Source organism: Lepisma saccharinum, chromosome 3 (assembly GCF_977018435.1).
Source record: "Lepisma saccharinum chromosome 3, izLepSacc3.1, whole genome shotgun sequence".
Taxonomy (NCBI): Eukaryota; Metazoa; Arthropoda; class Insecta; order Zygentoma; family Lepismatidae; genus Lepisma; species Lepisma saccharinum.
In genome coordinates this window covers 110123263-110145230 of record NC_139231.1, presented here as the reverse complement: position 1 = coordinate 110145230, position 21968 = coordinate 110123263, and the positions used below count along the sequence as shown (strand labels likewise).

The window sequence follows — 21968 nt, the reverse complement described above, 5'->3', positions numbered from 1 at the left end:
GTTGCCTGCGAGCAGTGGTTGAGGTGCCATCGCTCGTGTTGTGTACACGGAAAAAACGTCGCGTCGAGAATTTGCAGTAGGTGGATTTGGTGAAAATGGAGCGCAGTTTGGAACAGCGCTACGCTGTGGAATTTTGTGTTAAATTGAAAAAAAAACTTTACGGAGACTTTAACCATGCTACGGGAGTCTTACGATGAGGAAGTGATGTCCCGCACGCAAGTTTACACATGGCACACAACATTCAAGGAAGGAGGTGGTCGAGTACGAACAACGCTCAGGGAGGCCGTTCACGTCAAAAACAGAGGAAAATGTGGTCCATGTGAAAGCTCTGTTAGCCAAAGACAGGCGTTTAAGTCTCCAGATGATTGCCCCTCCAGGGAACACCGCCTTAAAGTAGCACTGACCATGCAGGCGGAGGGGTTTGTGTGCTTTGTTGAGGCTGAGAGCTATGCCAGCGGTAGAATCTACCGGCAGGGTCACCCATGCTGGACAGGTCTCAGAAGAGAAGCCAGACTAAGGTGTTCTACAACGTCCCATCTTTACCATATCCTATCCTAATATTCCTTCCTAGTCATAGAGGGATCTATAAAGGCTAAGGGAAGAAAACCCTAACAGAAAATTACCTGGTCCTCCAAGTTGGGTGTTGGCGTGAGGCTGACAACCTTATCCAGAAAAAATCAATCGTTCAGAAACCACAACTTGTGCCTCGGAAAGTGGATAAACATGATGATGGACCAGCTAAACGGATAACGGACATGAATATGGCCACGTGGAATATAAAGACAATGCTAGCCCCAGGAAAGATGCAGGAGGTAGCACAAGAAATAGAAAAAAATGGTATACAGATAGCAACAGTACAGGAAATTAGATGGGTTGGAACGGGTAGAGTAGACAAAAAAAACTTCACAATGTTTTATAGTGGAACAGAACAAAGGACAGGGCAGAGAGATACAGGCTTCATAATAACTAAGGAAGCAAGAAAAAGTATACTGCAGTTTGTGCCAGTATGTGATAGAATAAGCAAGCTCAGAGTTAAAGGATCATTCAGAAACATAGCAATTATAACAGTGTATGCACCTACAGAAGACAAAGGTGATCATGAGAAAGAAGAATTTTATGATAAGCTGGATGAAACATTAGAAGAAACACCTAGATATGATTCAATTATTATCATGGGAGATTTTAATGCACAAATTGGCAAGGAGGATAGGAGAAAAGGAATAAGTGGAGTCTATACCTTACATAGAGAAAGCAATAATAATGGCAATCTACTTTATCAGTTTGCAATTAGATAATAAAAAGCACGTGTTTCCCACATAAAGATATACATTTGGGGACCTGGAGATCCCCCGATGGAACAACAACAAACCAAATCGACCATGTTTTGGTAGGTCACAGATATTCCTCCTCAATCACAGATATTAGAAGTTGCAGAGGACCTAACTGTGACTCTGACCACTTTCTTTTGAAAGTAAAAGTTCGAGAGAGAATAAGAACAACACAACAGACAGAAAAACTAAAAAGAATAAAATGGAATATGCAGAAATGGAAAAAAAGAAGAAATCAGACAAAGATACCAAGATGCAATACCTCAAAAAACACAAAGTTGGACAGCAGAGGAGAGGAGCTCAACCGAAAAACACTGGGAGAAAATACAAGGAACTCTAAAAGAAGTAGCAGAAGAAAAAATAGGAGAAGATAAACAAAGGTAAAAAAAAAAAGGTAAAGTGTTCCCCTGTGCATAGCACCATGCCATGAAGGCGTATAGGGGGTGTGGGGGTAACGCCCCACACTTTCTTGATCCGGTCGTGAGTGGGGGTGATGTGATCAGCATCACGCCCCTGACCGCCTTTACCCCCCAGGGTTTCCCCCAGGTACCCATGTTATTTGACGCTGGGTGGGCGCCGGGGCCGCTTCCACCGTTAGAAAAGTTCCCGGATTTGAACCGGCCGGGGATCGAAGCCGGGACCTTTAGCATGGTAGTCAGACGCGTTACCGACTGAGCTACCGCGGCCGAAGATAAACAAGTAGGGGAAAAAATGTGGTTCGATGAGGATTGTGAGAAAGTAATAAAGGAAAAGAACGAAGCTAGACAAAAAATGATACAAAGAAAAACGAGAGGAAATGTCGAAAGGTACCGAGAAAAAAGGAATATAGCTAATAAAACATGCAAACAGAAAAAGAAGGAGATAATGAAGAAACAGCTGATGGAGATAGATGACTTGAGTAGACAAAATGAAACAAGAAAAGTGTATACCGCAATCAAAAAAGTAAATAAAGGATACCAACCAAAGGAAATTGGCTATAAGGATAAAAACGGAGCAATGATAGATCTTCATAGAAAATTAGAGAGATGGGCAGAATATTATCAAGAACAACTAGGAAAAGAAGAGGAACTAGTGGGAACAACAGGAATAGATGGATACAATGAAGGAAGCATTGAAGACCCACCAACAATGGAGGAGATAGAAATAGCAATTAGAAAAGCGAAAAATAACAAAGCACCAGGAGAAGACGGTATAATAATAGAAATGCTAAAGATGGCAGGACTGACAATGAAAATTGAAATCCATAAACTCCTGGAACGGATCTGGAAAGAACAACAAATGCCGGAAGGATGGAAAGTTGGAATAATATGCCCAATACACAAAAAAGGGGATCGAACGGAATGTAGTAACTATAGACCAATAATGCTGCTAAATGTGGTGTACAAAGTCCTTACCAGTATTATTAATGAAAGATTGAAGAAATATACTGAATCTATAGTAGGAGAATATCAATGTGGATTTAGACCAGATCAACAGATCAATTATTCGTTATACAACAGATAATTGAAAAACACTATGAATATGCAATAGACCTCCTAATTCTATTCATTGACTACAAAAGAGCATTTGATAGTATAAGGAGACCCGAACTGAGTAGAGCTATGCAAGAATTAAAAATCCCCATCAAGTTAATAAATTTAATAGAAATGACAATGAAACAGACCAGAGCAAAAGTGAAAATAGGGAATGAAACAAGTAGAGAATTTCCATATTACAGAGGAGTCAAACAAGGAGATGGACTGTCAACCACACTCTTCATACTAGCATTACACGTGGCCTTTGAAAAGGTAGATAAGAGAGGATCAATTTTTACAAAGAGCACTCAAATATGCGCATATGCAGATGACATTGCAATAATAGCACGAACAGGAAACGATTTAAAGAAAACATACCAGAGATTAGAAGAAACTGCAAACAGGTTAGGACTAGAAACAAATGTCAATAAAACAAAGTACATGATTGTTACCCAAAAACCTGACAAATATAGAGAGGAAAGAATAGAAATAAATGGGAAGGAATTTGAAAGAGTCAGGTCATTCCAATACTTAGGGCTGATCATAAATGAACAAAATAAAAAAGATAGCATGATAAAGGAAAGGATATACATGGGGAATAGAGCATATTATGCAAACATGCAATTATTAAAGAGCAAACTAATAAACAGGAATCTCAAAATTACCATATATAAAACGTTAATAAGACCTATAATTACATATGGTTCAGAGACATGGGTAATGAATAAGACAGAAGAGGAAGCATTGCGCAGATTTGAGAGGAGGGTGATACGCAAAATATATGAACCAGTTAATGAAAATAATTTCTGGAGAATAAGAACTAATGAAGAAATTAACCATATACTAGGGAAAGAGGATATTGTGAGATTTATTAAATCACAAAGAATGCGGTGGCTGGGTCACGTACAGAGAATGGGAAAGGATAGAATGCAAAGGAAAGTGATGAAAAAAAAATTCTATTCAACAAGAAGAAGAGAAAGACCAATGACAAGATGGCTAGATGGTGTCCTGGAAGATTTGCATCACATGAAGGTGAAAAGATGGTGGGAGATTGCAGAGGACAGGAATAGACGGAGGCACATAGTTGAGGAGGCCAAAGCCCATGAGGAGCTGTAGCGCCATGTGGTAAGGTAAGGTAAAAGTGGCGAGGATGCCATCTTCAGATGTATTTTTCCACGATAATTGTACTAGTAATATTTTAGACCTTATCAATGGAATCTACAATGGTACAGAAATGTATGCAATTTGCAAGTTTTAATTCGGCGATGAATATACAGGGTCCGTTCTGGATGTATCCGAACTGTCCGCAGCGCGACGTGAGAATCGGTCGAGGGTTCGGGTAAGCTGCGCCAGTTGGCAGTGGGGACCTTAACCTTCAAAACAAGGCCTCGCTCAGTTGCCTGCGAGCAGTGGTTGAGGTGCCATCGCTCGTGTTGTGTACACGGAAAAAACGTCGCGTCGAGAATTTGCAGTAGGTGGATTTGGTGAAAATGGAGCGCAGTTTGGAACAGCGCTACGCTGTGGAATTTTGTGTTAAATTGAAAAAAAAACTTTACGGAGACTTTAACCATGCTACGGGAGTCTTACGATGAGGAAGTGATGTCCCGCACGCAAGTTTACACATGGCACACAACATTCAAGGAAGGAGGTGGTCGAGTACGAACAACGCTCAGGGAGGCCGTTCACGTCAAAAACGGAGGAAAATGTGGCCCGTGTGAAAGCTCTGTTAGACAAAAACAGGCGTTTAAGTCTCCAGATGATTGCAGAGGAAGTGGGACTGGCGAAAACGCAAGTTTTTGAAATTGTTACCCAAAACTTGAACATGCGCAAAATCTGTGTAAAAATGGTTCCGAAGTTTTGACGGACGATCAAATGCAGTGTTGTGTGCGAATTGCCTGCGAAATTGTGGAACGTGTGGATGGTGACGAAACGTTTCTCGACCGAGTGATAACCGGGGATGAAACCTGGCTATTCGAGTATGACCCCGAAAGCAAGAGGCAAAGTTCAGAATGGCACAGCCCCACGTCCCCTCATCAAAAGAAGGCCCGGATGTCAAAATCAAAGGTGAAGACAATGCTCCTTGTCTTTTTCAACGTGAAGGGGGTCGAGCACAAAGAGTTTGTACCTGCTGGGACCACCGTGAATGCAGCTTACTACAAAACAGTGCTTCAGCGTTTCCGACAGAGGGTCCAGCGCATCCGGTCTGACATCGCCGACAGGTGGGTGCTTCACCACGACAACACGCCGGCTCACACAGCGCTGTTGGTAGGTGAGTTTTTGGCCAACGTACGCGTGGCAATGCTGCCTCATCCCTCTTACAGCCCGGACTTGGAACTGGCTGACTTCTTTTTTTTTCCCAAGGTCAAAAGGGTGCTCAAGGGGAAGCGTTTTGCATCAATTGAAGAGGTTCAAGCTGCCATACCGCAGCATTAAAGAGGGTGTCAGTCAAGGACTTCAGGTCTGCTGTGAACAGTGGAAAAGTCGCTATACTCGCTGTATTGAGGCTGAAGGTGCCTAAGAATATTGACAGCAGTTGTAATTGTCATCAATAAATTGTTTGCAAATAAATAAGTTCGGATACTTTCAGAACGGACCCTGTAATGCAAGACAATATTTCATGAGATGCAATTACTGTTTGAGCGTTACAAAGATATAGGACAGGAGCACATAGTCTACAGTGACTAAACTTTTATTTTCTAAAGAAACAAGAAGCTTTTAATAATACAGGTCTGGCAACTAAACCTGATGGTTTTTAATTACAAATAAAAACGAAACTCATTCATGCAACGATGTCAATGTAATACATGCTGTAGTACATCTCAAAGCGTTTTAGGGAATTAGCATGAGTGGCAGTTTCATGCTGTTTCTTGACAAGGAGAGTTCATTTTTGAATAGCACACCTGTGAGGTGCAGCAACTGAATCTGGCAGTTTTTAAATCAACACCGAACGGAAGTTGCACAAAGTAATGGTATCAGTTGTTCGTTATCATAAAGCATGTCAGTCAGCATGAAGCAGTGATCAGCACAACACCGTGCTTTTGTGGTTGAGACGTTTTTCATAATGAATGTGTGGTGGCAACACATCACTATGACATTGACCGTAATCTGCATGTTCCCAGTCAGAATACCATTTTATTGTGGGTAAGAAACTTCAAGGAGACTGTATCAACAGTGGCAAGAACACCTGGTGGACATTGTTGAGGAGTCATTCAAAAAATGAACTGTCCTTGTCAAGAAACTGCCACTCATGCTATTTTCCTAAAATGCTTTGAGATGTAGTACAACATGTATTAAATTGACTTTCTTGCATGAAAGAGTCTTGTTTTTATTTGTAATTAAAAACCATCAGGTTTAGTTGCCAGACCATGTAATGTAATTTATACAATGACTGTGACTATGCAAAACAGTTTTCAAAGATTCAGTTTCTCAGTTTTCTTCAGAGTCTGCAAAGAAGTACTTGTCTTATATTGTAGTGAAATCTGAGATCATAGGTTTGAGCCCCAATATGCATGTTCCTTCCTGGTTATTATTTGACACATTTCACGAATTCATTTTTGTCTTTGTCTTCGCAGATAACCTAGACAGACTCAAAATTAATGTAACATAACTATGGAAGTAACATTCCTGTAAGATTTTAATGCATTTGTCCACGTAGTGAACTTTGCCAGAAGAAAATATTTCACAAGCAAAAATGCCATAATGCTTGTATACAATTCATCTTTTGCATTCCATTCTATGTTCATATACACATTTTACAAGGCACGTAGTAAAAATATATGCATCGTAAAGTTAATAGAGGGAGGTATCAGATTTTTATATCACAAATAATATCTCGTGATTATAGGCTGGATATTAGGTTCTAAAAAATCCAAAATAGGCAGGGAAAAAATCACTAAAATGTAGAAAATAGACACTAAAACTTGTTATCAAATGATACAAATTGTTAAATCATGCTCTATTTAATTAGGACAACACACCTGAGTAGACATGTGGATTAAACTTCATCTACGCAACCAGATCCAAAGAAAATAATATATGTTTGACATTCTGATTAGAGCACTATATCACTGTAACGCAATAGCTCTTGGCAGTCATTAAGAAATAGTCATTGATCCCACATGACAATAAGATACAGATTTTGAATGGAAGTGATTGACAGCTTAAGGAAGGAATGGGGTTGTTGATGGCACAGCTGACCATGTACAACAGAAGCTTGAATTTAGAGAACATAATCTTCCGGAAAGAAGTTTTGGATTGCCAGAAACATAAGGAAAATGTGAAGTGGAATTGTTACAATACTAGTAGTAGAGGAAATAAATGATTTCACATGGAAATAATTGCAACACAAATAATTTTTGTGCAAGAATGTGCCAAAATATGTAATTTTCTCTGTTCAAAAAAATCCACTACCAATCTTTTTGGGGAAGCATCTTTTGGGAAATGGCAGCATAGGTAAAGCTTTGATAAATAACTTGGAAACTGTTGGCCTCACCCACCAATACTTTCATAATCACTATTAGCAGAGGCAGTGGACGGAAAATAATGTCCAGCAAGGAAATATTTTGAACACAAATAGTTTTTATGTCAGATTGTGTGAAATTGTGTAGAAAATTATACTAAAGGTTTATTTTTCTACTGCATCCTTTTGTAATATTGTATTTTTCTAATGCGCAGTTGATGTCAAATCGGGGTTCTACTCTATTTTGCCATTCTTAGTGATATTTTTAAGGTTATATAAATTTTCAGTTTTTAGACATATTTCTAATATTTTGGTCATACCATGAAAGTATAATGGAAGTGAATCTTGCATAGTTATTCTCATGTATAAAATTGTAAAACCTGACGTGCATACATACATCTCTGTATCCTGTATGATTTTCTGAATTTTAATGCACAGTAATCTCTGTATATGATGAATTGTAGTCTCTAATACACACATTGTATTTGGTATTTTTGTATTGTAGTTACTGTGTGTTTAGTTATTGTAATATGAGCTAGGTAGTAGAATAGCCTCAGACTGTACCTCAATTAATTCAACTATCTGAAACTAATTATGTACAGATACTAAAAATTTAACTTATTGTTATTTGAGTTGTTCATTTTAAATAGCAACATGTTTTACACTTGCAGCATTCGCCTCTCAAAAAACATCGCCATTGTACCCTTGTTTGGAATGGATTTTTCAAAAAATAGCCATGATTTGTAACTGTAAAACTAAATACGTGCCCAGAAGAGTTTGCAAGGAAGAACTAGACTATTTTTTATATAAATTTCTGTTATTTTTTGTTGTAAACAAGCATAATTTTCATTCCAAAGTGCCTTTTACATAGTTCCAGTGTCAGTCTAACTAGATTTTTTCAAAAAGTCCTTTTCTGTCATGTATCAAATTACACTTAAGGCTCGGCTGGATGTTTAGCCAATGTGAGGACTTTTTTCAAATTTTCATCTCCTTGTGATTTTCCAAAATCTAAAAAAATTGCATCTGCTTAGAATTCCTTCTAGGACATTCATGTGAATCATCATGTGGTTTCATGTGGTTTGCTTTGGCTGTTGTCTAGATGTTATCTATCAAACGTTTTGTGGCTGCATAAGTCTGTTAAACTATTGATAATATCTTCATTTTTCCTCTAATCATCATTCATCTCCATTGTCGCAATTTGCCAAAAGTGGCAGAAAAGTGATACTAATTAACATAAAATGTATATTCTAGTTCTGATTTTCTGTGTATAATAATTGCATTAATGTTTTATTTTATCCACAGGAGTCTCATGAAGAGAAATGATGAATGAATGGTGATTAATCGATATTCATTTACATTTTTGACAAAGTAATTAGTTGTGTGAACCTTCTTTTGTGTGTGTGTGTTCTTTCTGTTTCGATGTTCTTTCTGCTGTAACATTGACCCATTGAGAATAGATAAATATTTTACCATGAAGGAACATTGTTTTCTCAAAAAAATCAGTTCACAGCCTGAACCATATGGTAACATGAACAATAAAGGGAATTTGAAGGTAGTTAATGAATGTTAAATGTCACTGGTTTTAGTGTGCTAATACATACTATCATTTACATATTCTAGGTGTTGGTGTTCTTGAGGGCCCATTGTATGCTGTAGGTGGCCACGATGGGTGGAGTTACCTCAACACTGTCGAAAGATGGGACCCGCAAGCACGTCAGTGGAGCTATGTTGCTCCAATGTCCACCCAACGTTCCACTGTTGGAGTAGCAGTTCTGAATACAAAGTGAGTGTTAAGTAGTTTTCCTTGACATGAAAGTAAGTGTAATCTTTTGTATAATTATAGTTTAAACAATCTTTTGTTTGATTTTTTATTCTTTTGCATCACTTGTGGGGGGAAAAAGGATTTTTGACATTTTTTCAAAATCTATCTCCTCCATGCGATACGTGTACTTTTTAAAATAACACATTTTATTTTTTATTAGTGAGTGGAGAAAGATACATAATAACTACGAACTGGGACTTTATGTCCTACAAAACTTTAATATATGTGTGTAATTATGTCGTACTGATTGAAAAATATGTGAGAAAAATGCAGAAATATTTCCAGTAAAGCCAATAATATGCAAAACCGTACTTTCGAATTTCTCATTACTATACTAAAAGTCCGTATCTTCTAGGGATGATCAACTAGGGTGAGGGTGGAGTATTAAATGAGGTCAGAATCCGTTAAACTGAAGAATGTAGTTGAAAAATACTGAAAATATCGTGAGGTTCACTGCAATTATCCTAAGTTTCATTTACTAATAATATGTCATTTTTACACCTTTGTGGTAATTAAAGCAAAACAGTAGCTCTGGTAAATCTAGGTTATCAATACACAAACACAACCTTTTTAGGCAGATTTTAACTGTATAGAATCTGAAAAACAGCCTACAAAAAAGTTGAAGAAATGATAACAATTGAAACTTGTTTACAGTTATTCTTGTGTCCATAACAATGACCGAGAACATTTTTTCTCAATAATGTTCTCACAGCTATCAATTGTCGGCAGGATAAAAAAAAAGGGGGCAGTATTGTTCTGTACTAGTTGGTAAGAAAAAATGGCATCTGCTTTTAATTTCTTTATCCTGAAATTTCTTACCATCGATAACAAACTATCCATTGTGCTAAAGGTACAAAGAATAAATTATAAAATAACCGAATATATGCAAGACAATTACGTAATTATACAGAAATATATCTCCTTACGAGAAAATTGAAGAAGTATGTTGTAAAAACTTGAAATTGGTCAAGTATATGTCAAAATATGCCTTATGAAGTTCGTCTACTTCGGCTGATTTTCATCAGATATGTAAAGATCTCACCCCAGTACTTGATCAAATGCCAAATAAAAAAATATGTTATAACATAAAGTCCCAGGCCCTAATAATAGCATAGCTACATAATTTATATTAATCTCTTGGAAAACATGATGGTAAGAGACCTGTAGGAAAGCCAAGACCAAGATAAAGATGACAATATTAAGATAGATCTGAAAGGAATTTGTAAAGATGGTGAAGAGTGGTTTGATCTTGCCGAAGATAGGGACGGGTGGAAAACTTGCATCACAAATGCAGACGGACAGAACATCACACAAGACCCACAGAGGATTCTATTGGCTGTGAGTCCAGATGCCTTCCTAGCCTGCAGAAGTCTCTCGAGGGTGTCCAACATGGAAGTTGTCACTCCTACCATGCCATGGAAATAAGTGTGTCAGATTTTACTCCTTGAAGTTAGGTTGCCGTAACCCATAATTAATGTACACTATTCACAAAGTGAAAACCACGTGGTGCAAAGAGCCCATTGAGGGTCAAGGCTGCTAAGCAGCTTTTCGTTGGACAATACACTCAATTCCCATCACTGTTGTTTTCTGGCTTTCGAGACTGGGACCTCTACTATTACTTGCAAATAGCTCCCCAGTTGTTCCCACAATACTGGGTCAACACCAAAATTTTGGAGCTCTCACTGAGAATCAACCACTCTCACCAAAGGCAAGAATGCTAAACTTTAGACTATTTGAGAGCTTATACTATTCACAAGTACCTATGTAAATGTTTCTGTGTACATGAGTATGTTTATGTGTCTTTGTGTTTATATATGAGTGTATATATAAGTATAATTATGAATGTATATAGATATGTATCTGGTTATACTTCTGCAAATGTTTATTAGATTTATGTACTAGTATTCTTTACACGATTATTAGTGTAGTTGTGTATCCTCTTTCTTTCTTCTTCTTTTGTATTTTATTGTCTTAATTTTTTAATTGTTATTACTCCATGTACACCTTTTGTAATTGGAGCCAGAGTTCCGTTACAGGTGATAAATTAATATTTATTTTTTGCATAAACAGAAGTAATCCATTGTTGCAAATAGGTTGTGGTAGATAAAAATGACCCTCAGTTTGAAACCTCGACACCAAGAATATAATTAGTACATAAATGATGTATATGTAATTGCAATATAAATGTACTAAAATAGCAGTGTAGTAAACAGGCTGAGACAAATTATGTATTTGGGCTGTTATTCGATCTGTGTCAGCCAACGTAGGTAGGCATATCAGTTTATTGGCAAAATTGCCAATAAATTTACCAATCTTAAGTATCTATAAAAAAAAATGACAAATGCTCCCAACAGATGAACCATGCAAACCATTATTTCGAGAATTACAGATATTGCCAGTTTCAATCATATACCTATATGAAATCCTAACAGGCATGAAAATTTGTCAAAATATGCACACAGCAAATAAGGACTACCACACCTACAACACCAGGGGAAAGAATGACTTACATATGGAATTACACAATACCACATTCTACCAAAAAGGGGTAACATATAATGGTATGCACTTATTTAACATGCTACCAAATGCATTCAAAAACATAAATTCATTGCCAATATACAAGTTACATTTGAAAAGATTCCTAAAGGAACATTGTTTTTACACAGTGCAAGAGTACATTGACACCGTAAGTGGCAGCAATAACAATAATAATGTAACAAAATAAAACTGCCCTATCATTAGGTTTTTATTTTTCCTTTGTAACTGTTTGCTGTTTGATTCCACTTATCTAGATGTAAGTATAGGTGACTATTTAATGCTCACTATGTGTTTGTGTGTATACTGTATATATGTGTACATAATGTCATAGCAGATGAAGCGAACATTGAATATAGAAAACAAATTTTTAGCCAATTTGTCTCAAGAAAATAACATTGAGCATGCATTGTTTCTATTTTATTTATATTATATCTTGTATCTCATACTATCTATTGTATTTTATATTATATTATGCCTGTAGTTTTATAGATGTATTCTAATTATACATGTACAATGTGACAATTCCAAACTTTTGTAAAGTTGAAGGGATGCTAATAAATCAATCAATCAATCAATAACTTGTAATTTAGTGCACCTTTGTTATTTATCTGTGAATGTAAAGATACAATTTATTCAAAAGTTAGTGTATAACTGCTTTTTTGTTAATGACAGGTTGTATGCTGTTGGCGGCAGAGATGGTAGCTCCTGTCTACGCACGGTCGAATGTTTTGATCCCCACACCAACAAGTGGACGTCGTGTGCACCAATGTCCAAGCGTAGAGGTGGAGTGGGGGTTGGAGTGGTCAATGGCTATCTGTATGCTCTCGGAGGTCATGATGCACCAGCATCTAACCCTTCAGCTTCAAGATTTGACTGTGTAGAGAGGTGAGGAAAGTTGTAATTTTGTGAAGTATCATCATTCCAAATGAAATTTGTTTTAAGTTCACTTTGTGGTCAAATAGGTTAATTGGGACTTAATTGAAGTTGGATCCAAGCCATCGTGCAGTGTACCTCCACCACGGATCAAAACCTCAACCCCTTTATTAGAAGGCAACAGTGTTGCCACACTATGCTCTCAAATTTGTGAGGTTTTTATTCACAAATTTATGCCAAAAATAACATCAATTTCATTTGAATTACAGCACTTTCATACTACTGATGTTAGTAGGGTATCCAGACACATACATTCAAAAATGAGGACAGAGCATGCCAAAAAAGGAGGGCAAAGTCATAAAAAAAAGCACCACATTGCCATTACTCTCAATTTAAGCAATGTTAAAAAAATCTGGCCAACGCCTTTCTCACAGATACTTTCCAAGTGATCTCTTTCAATAACTTCCTCTTACCAAAGAAAGCAATATCCTAATCTGTTATTTAACAAATAACAAAGAATATCTACAATTTGAATCACATAATTTTACTCCTTTTCTAATTCTTGGATATTAGAATGAAATATCCCCACAAGTGAATGCAAATGTAACAAGTAAGATTTATTTTAACTTATTTCCAAAAACCGAATTAAAATTTTAGGTAGTTTAGATTGTTTCAAGAAATATGATTTTAATGCCAGGAACATTTCTAGCACCCTTTCAACAGCAGGGGAAAGTAACAGCCACCTTACACTTACCTCATATTCGTTTCTTCCATCCTTTTAAAAGCCGGATATTTTCTTGCAAGATCATTGTTGAATTTACACTTTCGCTTCGTTATTTCATGAAAGTAAATACTACTTAATAATCAAAATTTTCACTACACGTTTCTGTATCGCTTATGTATAACTCGAAAAGGTACTGCCCGATCTCCGTGGTGGAGTGGTTAACACACAACGCCAGGGATCCTGGATTCTAATCGCGGGCCTGGTATGGGTGTTTTTGTTTTTTTTATGGGTGTTTGTGAGTGTCCCTTCATCAAAATCATCATATCATCGCTCATACCCATGTTCGTGATTAGCCAAAAAGTGGCAGAAAAGTGAAGTAAAATAAACCAAATCAATCAATCGAAAAGGAACTGCACAGACTCAGTCGTTAGAGCGTCTGACTACCATGGGAGAAAGAGGTTCAATCCCCGGCAGCGGAGATTCGAGAATTTTTCTACCTGTTCAAGCAGCTTCGAAGCTCACCCAGCATCATGTAAAGTGGATACCTGAAGGAAACTCTGGGGGTTAAAGGCGACCAAGGGCTTGGTGCTGATCACATCACCCCTACCTTCAGCCGCGATCAAGGAAGTGTGGGGCCCTAACTCCACACCCCCTATACGTCTTCGTGGCGTGGTGCAAAGCACAGGGGAGCACTTTACTTTTACAGACTACGTGCATTCCTGCAATCTCAAAGGGTGAAGCAACGAGTTAGAATAATACTAATGACTAGGGTGTGGAATTTTGCCTATTTTATTTATTTGTAATAAAACACAGAACTTTTCTAACGTAGGAAGCGGCCCCGGCGCCCACCCAGCGTCGAATAACATGGTACCTGGGTGAAACCCTGGGGGGTAAAGGCAGTCAGGGGCGTGATGCTGATCACATCACCCCCACTCACGACCGGATCAAGAAAGTGTGGGGCGTTACCCCCACACCCCCTATACGCCTTCATGGTGTGGTGCTAAGCACAGGGGAGCACTTTTTTTTTTTTTGTAATAAAACACAGGTTTTAATGTTTAAAGTTCGTTTCATGGTGTTTCTAGTCCAAAAATGCATTTTTATAGTGTCTATAAATGCCTTTTCCGAGGGTTAGTACCTATTTCGCTTAATCGTGCCAAAAAATTGCGCATACTTCAGGTTTTTATTACGTGCCTTTGGCTTTCCCTACATTGAAGAAGGCTTTGTTGATGTTATCTGGTATTCGCCAGATTTGAGGCTCTCAATTGGACCACTGTTTACATTTTTTGTTACAATGATGCAAATTTTTTTTTCATCGTTTGTTCAAATGGACACAGTCGTTAGCACAAGCTCTTTTTTGTGAGAATTACTTTAACTGACGATTCCCCACAAATGTGAATTTCGATCAGTAGAGTATTAATAGCTTCTTATTCGTTAGCGCACTTTCTTTTATGTATAAACTGAGGTTCTAACACAGTACAATTGTATATTGTAATGAGAAAATTGAAATAAGTTCACATTCATTACCCATTTTATATATATATGTTTTTAAATTTTAGGGTGTCTATTTTTGTGCATTTTTTAGTACGTATATAGTACCTTTTTAAGTGCCTATTGTCATCATTTTAGTGCCTATAAATCCGCACCCTACTAATGACTCAGTTGGGAAAGTGATAGTGTTCGGCTCCCAGATGCTAGGTGAGCATTGCTCGAATACTTAACGCACCCCAAGTGATATGATGATCGTTATGTGTGGAAGCATTCTCTATGCAGCACATTTGCTATGGTCGATGCCATACTCTTTCCAAAAAAGGAGGACATTTACCGATTTCTGAAAAATCCACCCGGATGCCAGAGAGACGCCTAAAAAGGAGGACATGTCTGGATAAAGGAGAACGTCTGGTCACCCTAAATTGTAATTCTGCAAATTTGTAGTCATCTTGTGCAACATTTATGTTTTCTGTGATTATAAAAACAAAACAAATCTTGGCTGTTGTCAATATACACAACTGATAAAATTAGAAACCAGACAGGACATATTTGTTTTTTTTTCCTCTTCCAGATATGATCCGAAGACTGATACGTGGACTACCGTGTCTTCAATGAGCATTGGTCGGGATGCCATCGGTGTTTCCCTTCTTGGTGACAGACTTTTTGCGGTTGGTGGATATGATGGCCAACAATATTTAAATTTGGTGGAAGCGTATGATCCTCAGAATAATGAATGGCAACAGGTAAGTGTCATGGAATTACATGTAGATTAATGCTTTTGTGATATAGGCATTGAAACAGTCGGAAAGAAACTGGTAAAAAACTAAATACTTATTAGGATCGTGATAGATCCTAAACAGATCCCAGAGATATTTTACTACGTAACCTGGGTCTCAAAAAGAAACAAATGGAAACTGCATGTCTGGGGCAGTGTTTGAAATTAGCAGTTGCCACTTGTGGTGAGTATTCTCAGAACTTTTGCCGACCTCCATGGCAGAGTGGTTAGCACAGTGCATTACGACTTCATTGGTCCCCCGTTTGAATTCCTGCTTTGACATGGATGTCCATTGCGAGTGTTTTGTCCATTTTGTTGATTTGTAGAACGTAGTGGAAGTTTTCCTAAAATACATTAAAATTATCACTTTTCAAGTTCGACTTTTATGATTTTTATCAAGAACTGGCAACTATGTACCCAACTTACTTTGCACACAGCTAAAAGGCCAAATATTTAACACCATATTTAACATGCATGCTAGTGAAATGCTAATTTCATTCATTCTTTGAGGTCTGTTCGTATTTTTTTGGAATTTTGTGTAATGCTATGCATTTCATATGCAAGGCCTTGGCATAGGATATATATAAAAGTAGCATTTCATTGCCATGGTGGCTAAGTGTCAAGTGGATAATCTTAACAAGTACATGGCATGTAGTATATATAACATGGTGGTGTTGCAGCGAAAAACATACTTATCTATGTTTCTTTTTTTTTTGTTGATGGTGGTTGCATTGTGTGAATGTGTATTTAATCTGGTGTTTGTGAATATAAGAGACTACTTCGTGAAGAAAGAAAAGAAAAGTGATTCAAATAGTAACTTGCATGCATAGTTGCAACGTTATTTACTGCAGAGGGCGAACAGTGAAGCTTGCATACAACACCACAGATACTGAGATATTGACTGTTTCCTAAAAGGCAAAAGTGATACAAAAATACAGCAAAGAATGACTGTGCTTAACAAGGAGTGCCATTTCCATAAATCGTACCTGTTGTCACGTGTATAGTCATTGTTAGGGTTACCACATCGCTGTAAGGGAAATGTAGGACATGCTGTCCCAAAATGTAGGACACAAAACATTCTTAATAAATAATACATATTTCTATAGAACACTTTAGAAAGTAGTTGAAAAGTGACACTTTTCAGTTTTAAAAAAATGAATTCTTAATGAATTTTTAAATGCAAAATTTCAAAACTTGCAATCATACTAATCAATGCACCTCTCACTGCATGATTTAAGTGGTACTTCTCAGAGGAGACAATTTTTATCAAAATTTCAGGTTTAGCCAAACTATATTTATGTTATAGTGGACAGTCAAACTATTTGAAATTATAGGGACCAGTACCAAACAAACATTTTACAGACTTCAAGAGAAAATAATTCTCTCGTGAGTCTGTTGTGCTGATGGTAATGAAAGTACTCTCTCAACATTTGAATTATGACCTGTAATGGCAAATAAATATTCAGCAGTTACCGTAATTGAAAATAGTTCGAGAAGTTTCATCTTGAGTAGTGTCCAGGGTGTCTACCAAAAGAACACATTCAGAATTCTTGACTTTTTCTGGACTTTTCTATACCTTCTTTCCGTTCTTCTTATGTCTATTTATTCGACCCCTGCTTAGGTAAAGTTGAAAATTAGTAATTAAGAAAATAAATATTTATTTCATGAAAAACCCTACCAAAGAGCCAATTAAGATGAAAACTGATGCTGAATTTAAGAAGAGAATTACATGTGCTTTCTCGTATTAATGCATCCTGAACTGTGTTTAGCTGACAAGCGAGGCTTTGGCATCTGGACTCGCAGCCAGTATACTATTACGTGGGGCTTGTGTCGGTTGTTCCTATATGTTTATGACTATACATTCATCCATCCTATCTTACCATCATTCATCCTCATCTTTGCGATTAGCCAATGGGACAGAAAAAAGTGAAGTAAAATAAACTAAATCAACCAATCAATAGCAAAAATTCTTGACCACAAGAATAATTTATTGCCTTTTTATTGACATCTTGACCCACTTGTTGATTTTTTACTTTTTCATGACTTTCTTGACTGGCAGACACCCTGAATAACTTTGTTCTCTATACCCCTGCTTTACAATCAAATTATATTGAATATTGAATAAAAATGGGCAACATCTTGTTCCATCAGTATAAACCCTAAGGCAAGAAATTCTGCTCAGGCATTGAACAGTGACGTTATCAGAAAGTGGTCCCAAAACTTTGTTCATTAATTGCTTCCGTTTTCCTGTTTGTTTAATAGCAGGACAAACTTTTTTTTCTTTTTGGGCAATGACTCAATGACTGAATCAAAATTAATTTCACTATTGAGTTTGGAAGCGTAGTCCGTAGACTTGTATCTTGCATGATTTCTTTCTGTTACCTATTTTCCTAATTAATATTATGTGACGCTCAAAATGTAGGACATTTATGATATTTTTCAAATTCCTCCCGGACGCCGGACATAAGGCTAAAATGTAGGACATGTCCGGGAAAAACCGGACGTCTGGTAATCCTAGTCATTGTTTCCATTGCCCATGGTGAGAGAGGCAATTGTAGGTGCATTGTATGCAATTGTATTTTTGCAATATTTGAAGACATTGAACATATATTATTAAAATCAAATTTTCCTATCTTTTTAGGTAGCCCAGCTGAATACTGGAAGGGCTGGTGCTTGCATTGTGGTCATCAAAAATTCATGTTGATTTATAAAGGTGCATAGTTCTAATTATTTCGATGTATACGTTTATTTTCTTGCAATGTAATTAGTGTTAATTCTGTAATTTTTATATGTGTATATATATTTTAAGAAAAATAGTTCCTTGGAATTTCTGCAGTCATAATAAGATTAATCCCATTTCTTGTTCATAAATTGTTTATCTTGTTTTCATGTGATCTCGATACAATGCAAGAAAATGTCTTGGCACTGGTCAGAATATATTTTCAAGATTTCTTTTTATGTTTATATAATTTTTTATAAAAATTGAACTCCAAAACATTCTTATTTTCATCTTGTTTTTACCTGTGAGGTTTTGTGTTTTAAGTAGCATCCAAAAATAAGTTCATACCATAAAACAAAAAGAAGCAAATATCAATGTCATCTTCTTTTATATGTGTAAATTAGAGTTCACAGCTTCCCTAATGGACTCGTAATCATAGATTGCATGATTTTCAGTCATTCAAGTGCTACATGACACACTATGTTTTTCACTTTTTTTATCTATTTATTTTTTTTAGAATTAACCTAGTTGCATTCCAGAATAATGGAACCAATTCTTCCATTTCTTTTTTCATGCCTTTGTTGATGTACATTGTCCACTGTAAAGAAGAATATTTTTTTATTTATTTTACATGATGTAACAATTTACAAATGTTTCAGTCACGGAAGTGCATCATTTATTGGACGTTTGAGAATGCTGGAATAGCATCAGTTTTTATCAAGAGGTTTGTTGGTATATAAGTATGTATGTATATAATGTTACTGCATGACCTGATATCACTTTGAGCCAATACTCTTACAGATTCTCATCAATGCCAATGCTTGAAAATCTGAACCAATTAAAAGTTAGTGAGTGATATTAATATTGGTGAGTGAACGTTCCACTCAAATTATAAACATCAATTTTCCAGAGTTGGTTTCAAAATAGAATTACATCGTAATATTAAAATATCTGTTATGTAATGACAAAATACAGGATTTCACAAAATTCTGGTACAAAATAAATGGTTACTTCAAATTTTGCATAATTTCCACTGTGTGAAAGTGCCAGGTGCCCCCCCCCCCAAATAAAACTAACATGCTGGAATAGTATTGGCTGGTATCGTTAAGTAAATCCAACCGAGACATTCCAATGCCATTCCAATCCTAATATACATTGTATATTATGGTACACAGGGGATTTATTGTAATTATTGAAAAGTTATGTAAAAATTGCTTCTCAACCAATTTGGAGAGATAGCATTAGGTCCAGTAGCAAGAAGGAGATGTAATATACCTGGAATGGACGTTATATCAAGCCCACAGATCTATTTTGTGAAAATTGTAGAGTCTAGAGGTTGGCTTGATAGCTCAGTGATAGAGAATAGGCACGGAATGCCAAAGACCTAGGTTTGATCCTTGGTCTAACTACAGTTTTTACATGACTTTTCAGTAAGTTATGACATTGATACTCCCTGGTATAATGTTTGCAGAACACGAGGAGCTGTTTTCATCTCTCGTATTGGAGCATTTCTGTGAAATTTGAATTATTTTGTATTGCCTAACCCCTACTAAGGTAATCATAGCCAAAGGAGACTGCCAAGTACGCACTGCCAGTATTTTATTAATTAATTGGAATTAATATCTATGACAAGGCTATATCTGGCATACAAATTAAGTACTATATCTTACATTTTAATTTTATAAAAACAAAGATATGTAGACATAAAGAGCTTTGAGTTTACATGTGTTCTTTTGATTTTTCGTAAATTATATCAAAGGGAGTTTTGTGGAACTTTGATTATATGTTCCCCGGGGGATTGTGTCTGAAGAACATAAAATGTGGGGGGGAAATGTAAAATCGAGAAAATAATTCCAATATTTTGTTGTATTGGGACCAGAAAGAGTTAAGTGTATAATGCTGAAAAAAAAGTAAAATATGGGAACATTAAATTGGGGTTCCACTTTCTACATATTCTCTACGATTGGTAGGAGATAAACATGTGTACCCAAAATCTAATTACAAATTAAAACCAAGTCATACTGCTTGCATTATATGAACATATTATGAATGGTCTCTGGAGTTAGACTTGAATTCGAACTGTGTGAATATTCCTGTATGCCAAAGGTGAACCCTTTAACTGTAGATCTGTAATATTTTATGACATTGATACCATGATTGTAAAGATATCTTGATCAATGCCATACTGGAGTGAAAATAGTAATGTTAGCTGACAGTTAGATAGGCGAGTCTCCTCTGTTCATTCCTACCTCATTATGCTCCCATTGCCATAATATAGCATTCCAATCTGAATACTGTAATATTGCATAATCTTTGAAACACTTTTTTATTGAGAAAGGTAAACATACACATTATTCAGGTTGAAATATTCAAGAGCCTGACAAATAATTTTATTTGATGGTAACAGATTTCATTGTATTGCTTCTTCAAGGTAATGTATTATGATTTGTGAGCTGTTTACAACATTAATTTTACATTTTAGTGATGTTTGTTTAATTGTGTAATGAATAGTAAAGTTTCGGAATTGCTTTCTTATTATTATTATCTTAGTTCATCCATTTTATTTGGAAAAATATGTAGTATGTATTTGACATTATCCATTGTCTAGTGCTTTTAATCTAAGGTTATTTTTCCCCGGTGCATGTCAAATGCAAAAATTTAATGGCAAAATTTTGAAAATGTGATTTTTGTAGAATCTGTACACAAAAGTGTGAAAAAATTGTTGTTTATATTGTATGAAATTGAAAACTGCATTCATGTTTAATCTTTTGTAGAGAGAGCAACTTTATTTTATAATTATTACTGATGATAAGAACATCCTTTACAGCATCCTATTCTGTTAATGTACTGCAAAATCTTTAAAAGCTTCCAATGAACATAACAAGCAGTATACTAAAAGTGAACATTAAGAAAATCATAAAACAATGGATGTGAGAAGCGTAATATGGATTAACAAAAATCTCAACCAGATAATGGTTTCCTTAACTTGTGAAACTAACTAGTAATTATTACCTCAAGCTTTGAATATTGTAGTGAATATCTTCACCAATTGAATGTTAAGAAAATTTCACAGAAGTAGAAACTTATTAAAACCCTTCTTGTTCAGATGTAATGTTCAAGTAATGTTGACTGATCATGCACTTAACTGCCAAGAATGTATTGATTTCATGGTGCCATCCTTCATGATGTAGTGGTTAGCAAATGATGTGTGGAAATCCTGGGTTTGGAATCCCAGATCAACCATGAGTAATTGTTCTTTTGTTGCTTCATTATTGTCGTCATAACTGTTGCAATAATGTTATCAATATATTATACAGGAAACTAGTGATTTAATGAAAATTAATAAACAATAATGTCCCAATGGTACTGTATATCATGAGCTAAAAATAGGGACTCAGTTCACACATTCCGTAAACATATCTTTTTTATTCAGGATTCTTTTACTTTAAGCAAAGGTGATATTTTTATCATAATATCCTTATCCATTAAGTTACATTTAATAAGAAGATGCATAAATAATACTTTCAGTAATTATTAGAATGAGTCAGCAAAAGTAGAAATAAGTCAGAATGGGATGGCAATTGAAAGAAAATAGATAATTAGTCCGTGGCACAGCTGATAAAGAAAAAGGTAATTAAAATAACTTCTTCACCTGGACCAATTCATACGGTGAATTTGTTTCCTATTTGCTCAGTATATAACATCACATGTCCATCACGATGTCA

General features: G+C 36.1%; 1 protein-coding gene across 3 annotated transcripts in view; it reads left to right on the top strand.

The window, feature by feature from the left end:
- Nucleotides 1-18481, top strand: part of LOC145985301 (kelch-like protein 5) — a 297996-nt gene extending 279515 nt beyond the window's left edge. For all 3 annotated transcript variants that reach the window (XM_083119153.1, XM_083119152.1, XM_083119151.1), the window contains 4 exons: nucleotides 8922-9084; nucleotides 12337-12549; nucleotides 15321-15492; nucleotides 18166-18481. In XM_083119153.1, the coding sequence (XP_082975279.1) occupies nucleotides 8922-9084; nucleotides 12337-12549; nucleotides 15321-15492; nucleotides 18166-18228 (611 nt within the window). In that variant the 3' untranslated portion in view covers nucleotides 18229-18481. The remainder of the gene's footprint in view (nucleotides 1-8921; nucleotides 9085-12336; nucleotides 12550-15320; nucleotides 15493-18165) is intronic.
- Nucleotides 18482-21968: the final 3487 nt, after the last annotated feature.